General features: G+C 40.6%; 1 protein-coding gene across 1 annotated transcript; it reads left to right on the forward strand.

The window, feature by feature from the left end:
- Window positions 1-825: 825 nt before the first annotated feature.
- LOC143535212 (fructan 6-exohydrolase-like) lies at window positions 826-2545 on the forward strand. Its single transcript, XM_077029530.1, has 6 exons — window positions 826-1350; window positions 1403-1483; window positions 1587-1745; window positions 1844-1977; window positions 2172-2256; window positions 2375-2545. Exons 1-6 carry the CDS (start codon window positions 826-828, stop codon window positions 2543-2545), a joined length of 1155 nt encoding a protein of 384 aa, XP_076885645.1.
- Window positions 2546-3676: the final 1131 nt, after the last annotated feature.

Consider the following 3676-nt stretch of genomic DNA (forward strand, 5'->3'; position numbering starts at 1 on the left):
AGGATATCACGTTGGCAAACTTCTCCAGGTAAGCAACCGGGTCCCGCGGTTGATTGAGATTTGTACGAATTGCTTTCCTTAGGCAAGAAGAGTCTACTAATGATACCCCCCTTCCAGTTACTACATGCCCGTCAAAATAATAGTTTGATAACATTACTTCACAAGGAAGCAACGTCTTTGTTTTATAAAACATTACTTGGAAAATAATTACAGTTTAATGACTTTAACCATAACCATGTGTTAATAACCATATAACAGACTTACTTAACTCTAATCCTACCTTATCCAGCTAGACGAGAACAAAAGATGAGAAATTCAGCAGCAGTTCAGCTCGTATCTTGATTACGAGATCAGCAGTTCGTTAAACAGCGTTACAACGCCCTGTTTCTTTGTGAAATCAGCTCTCGGCACCTCAGAACTTCCTAGCACGCTTACCGATGCTAAATGTGTGAAAGTGAATGTGAAAATTGGGATGAATGGGCTGAACCCGTAGCTGCCCTTTTATAGGCAGATTTTGAAGACCATCGCGTAGCGCGACGCCGCAATTTATCAGAAGCTGCCACGTGTTGACACGTGGTTGGCCACGTGTCCCGGGTTACTTAACCTGGTCATCGTGTAGCGCGATGGACCAGTTGAGTTTGGCCGTCGCGTAGCGAGGAGCCCCCCTTTTTCTTGAATTGTGTGATTCTCTGTCGCGTAGCACGACGGAGTTATTCAGGAGACCATCGCGTAGCGCGATGGGTCTCAAAACCCGCGATGGGTAACCCAAAATTTTCATTTTCAATCCTTTAACTTTCAGAATTGGCATTTTTAGCCCAAAATTAGATGGGGTATTTCACGGTGTTACAAGTTGATACGCTGTCCCGCCAGGTCCAAGACCTCGCGTGGCCCAAAAACCTCTCTGACCCATTCCTCCGTGAATGGGTCAAATACTCTGGAAACCCGATAGTAACTGCACCAGAAGGGGTCAGGGACGACTGCTTCCGTGACCCCAGCACCGTATGGCGCGGTCTTGACGACGTTTGGCGCATGGTCGTTGGTGGGGACCGCGACAATAACAGTATGGCGTTTTTGTACAAGAGTACAGATTTTGTAAACTGGACTCTATGCGAGCACCCACTTGCAGAGTCTGGTCAGGCCACGGGAACTTGGGAGTGCCCCGACTTTTTTCCCGTGGCCTTGAACAGTACAAACGGACTTAATACGTCCGTGTATAATGGGAGCGTGTTGCATGTGATGAAAGCGACATTTAAAAGGGATGGTTGGTATACAGTTGGCGAGTATACTCCTGATCATGAGCACTTTTTGCCCAAATGGGTTGAGATTAACCGAAGGAACGATGGATTTGAGGTTTGATTATGGATGGTTTTATGCTTCGAAATTGTTCTTTGATGATATGAAGAACCGAAGGGTGTTGTGGGCTTGGGTCCCGGAAGCCGATTCGCAAGAAGATGATGTTAGAAAAGGATGTGCTGGAGTTCAGGTTTGTTTTCGGTTTATGATAAACTAACCCCTCTAAAAGACAAGTGTCTCTATTAAGTGGACTAGCCTGTTGAGTTTTCTGATTTTATTATTTTTTATTGTAGTCGTTTCCAAGGGCGGTATGGTTAGACGAAAGTGGGAGGCAGCTAACTCTGTGGCCTGTGGAGGAGATCGAATCGCTTCGTGAAGGTGAAGTGAGGCTTGAAAACAAGAAGCTTGAAGCTGGTTCTGTTCTTGAAATCGAGGGGGTTACCGCTTCTCAGGTTTGTACCTTGTGTATTAAGAGTTGTACGTCATGCATCACTAGTTGTGCAATTTTACGTGTTTTTATTATATTTTTTTTTGTGAATTTAAATTTTAGGCGGATGTGATAATCTCATTCAAATTGGAAAATTTGAAAGAGGCTGAAGTGGTGAATACTAGTTCGGTTAATCCAAAAACACTTTGTACCAAAAGGGATGCGACCAGTGCGGGTGCTTTCGGGCCTTTTGGGCTGTTGGCCATGGCATCTAAAGACTTGAAGGAGCAAACCGCGATTTTTTAGGGTTTTCAGTAACCAGAATAGAGGATACTCGGTGCTCATGTGTAACGACCTAAGTAGGTTTGTGATAGTTTTTCTTCTTTTAACAGTTAAACACTTGCTTTTTCGAATTTGCAATAACTAAACGTATTTTATTTTTGGTTAAAAGGTCTACTGTTAGAAACAACATCAACACAACAAGTTTTGGCACATTTGTTGACATGGATCCTCGTTACAGCGATATCTTGCCAAAAGTTTTGTGAGTACTTGGTTTATTTTTTCTTTACATATTTTCTGATATATATGGTTTCATTTAAAGCCAGTGAATTGTTAATTTACCACTTTTGACCTCTTGTATATTGAATATTACAGATTGATCATTCGGTTATTGAGAATTTTGGAGCAGAGGGTAAAGCATGTATCACAAGCCGGGTTTACCCTCTCTTTGCATTTAATAATGGGACTCAAAACATCAAGATTTCACATATGAGAGCCTGGAGTATGAAAAATGTTGAATTCATTACGGATAAGACTGCCATTTAAATTAGATCATTGGGATGCGAGGCTATAGGAGATGGTTTGGTAGTTCTTTTTGCTGGGATAGTCTGTAGATGGTTTGGTAGTTCTTTTTTAAAAGGTGGTGTTGGTACAATGAGGCATGAAGTTATATGTTTGTATTACGTAGTAATCCCTTGTCCTTTTTAAGTTCCATTCAGAACTATAAATACCACATAATCCAAACACTTTAACCATCAACTATCATTCAATACTTTCTCAATGAGGTCATTTTTGTAACAAATTTGGGTCAAATGTCGTTTATTCGCTGATAGAGTTACGGATGAATTTTGAGACCTTTGTTGATGTCATGGCAACAACGATCGGTACCTCGGCATTTTCGACCTCCAACTAGTTAAATGCCTTCCGTATCTTGGGCCAAAGCGTGACTCTTACTGACCATGTTGCTGTTTTTATTGGAAAAAAATAGTGCGTGGGAAGCTGTTAATACGATATGTTAATAAAAAACATCTGGGTCAATTTTGAGCCGGTACTTTAGGTGGTTTTGTGGCTACATCACATCCAATGTAATCTAAAATAACTATTTGGAATTAACACATTTATAATGGACATTATTATGGTTGAATAAAGCACCTTAAACTTTATTCAACCATAATAATTAAACTGATGGATCATTCGTTTCGTTCAATCAGAAACCTTAAACATGCTCTACCACGAAAATAATGGCAGCTGAGTCAATCCTTTTCAATCTCTCCTGCTATAAATATCCTACTTCACCAAATGGTAAAGGGATCCACATTCTCTTATTTTACACTTAGAGTCTCAATACACATAATGATTGACACGCTGTACAAGAACACCCCTGTCACACCCGGCTAAAGCGAAAGCACGGGATGCAACGAAATAAGGTAAACATTGAATAAGGAGGATTCCATTTCATGTCGTAGCAATCTGGTAGCAAATACAGGAGTTGGGCACTAAGTCCTAACTTCGTCGGGGCTTTCAACTTGTGCATTAAATGCATTTACCATATTTTTTTAATTATTAGTAGTAACTAGTTTTAGAGCCCGTGCCACACACGGGATAATTCAATTATAAAATTACAAGTAAAGCAAATAATTACATAGCGTATATGAAAAAAATGTATTACGTCAATGC

Source organism: Bidens hawaiensis, unplaced genomic scaffold, assembly GCF_021521415.1.
Source record: "Bidens hawaiensis isolate Kalapana, Puna unplaced genomic scaffold, B.hawaiensis_p1.1 tig00010432_1, whole genome shotgun sequence".
NCBI classification, from domain to species: Eukaryota; Viridiplantae; Streptophyta; class Magnoliopsida; order Asterales; family Asteraceae; genus Bidens; species Bidens hawaiensis.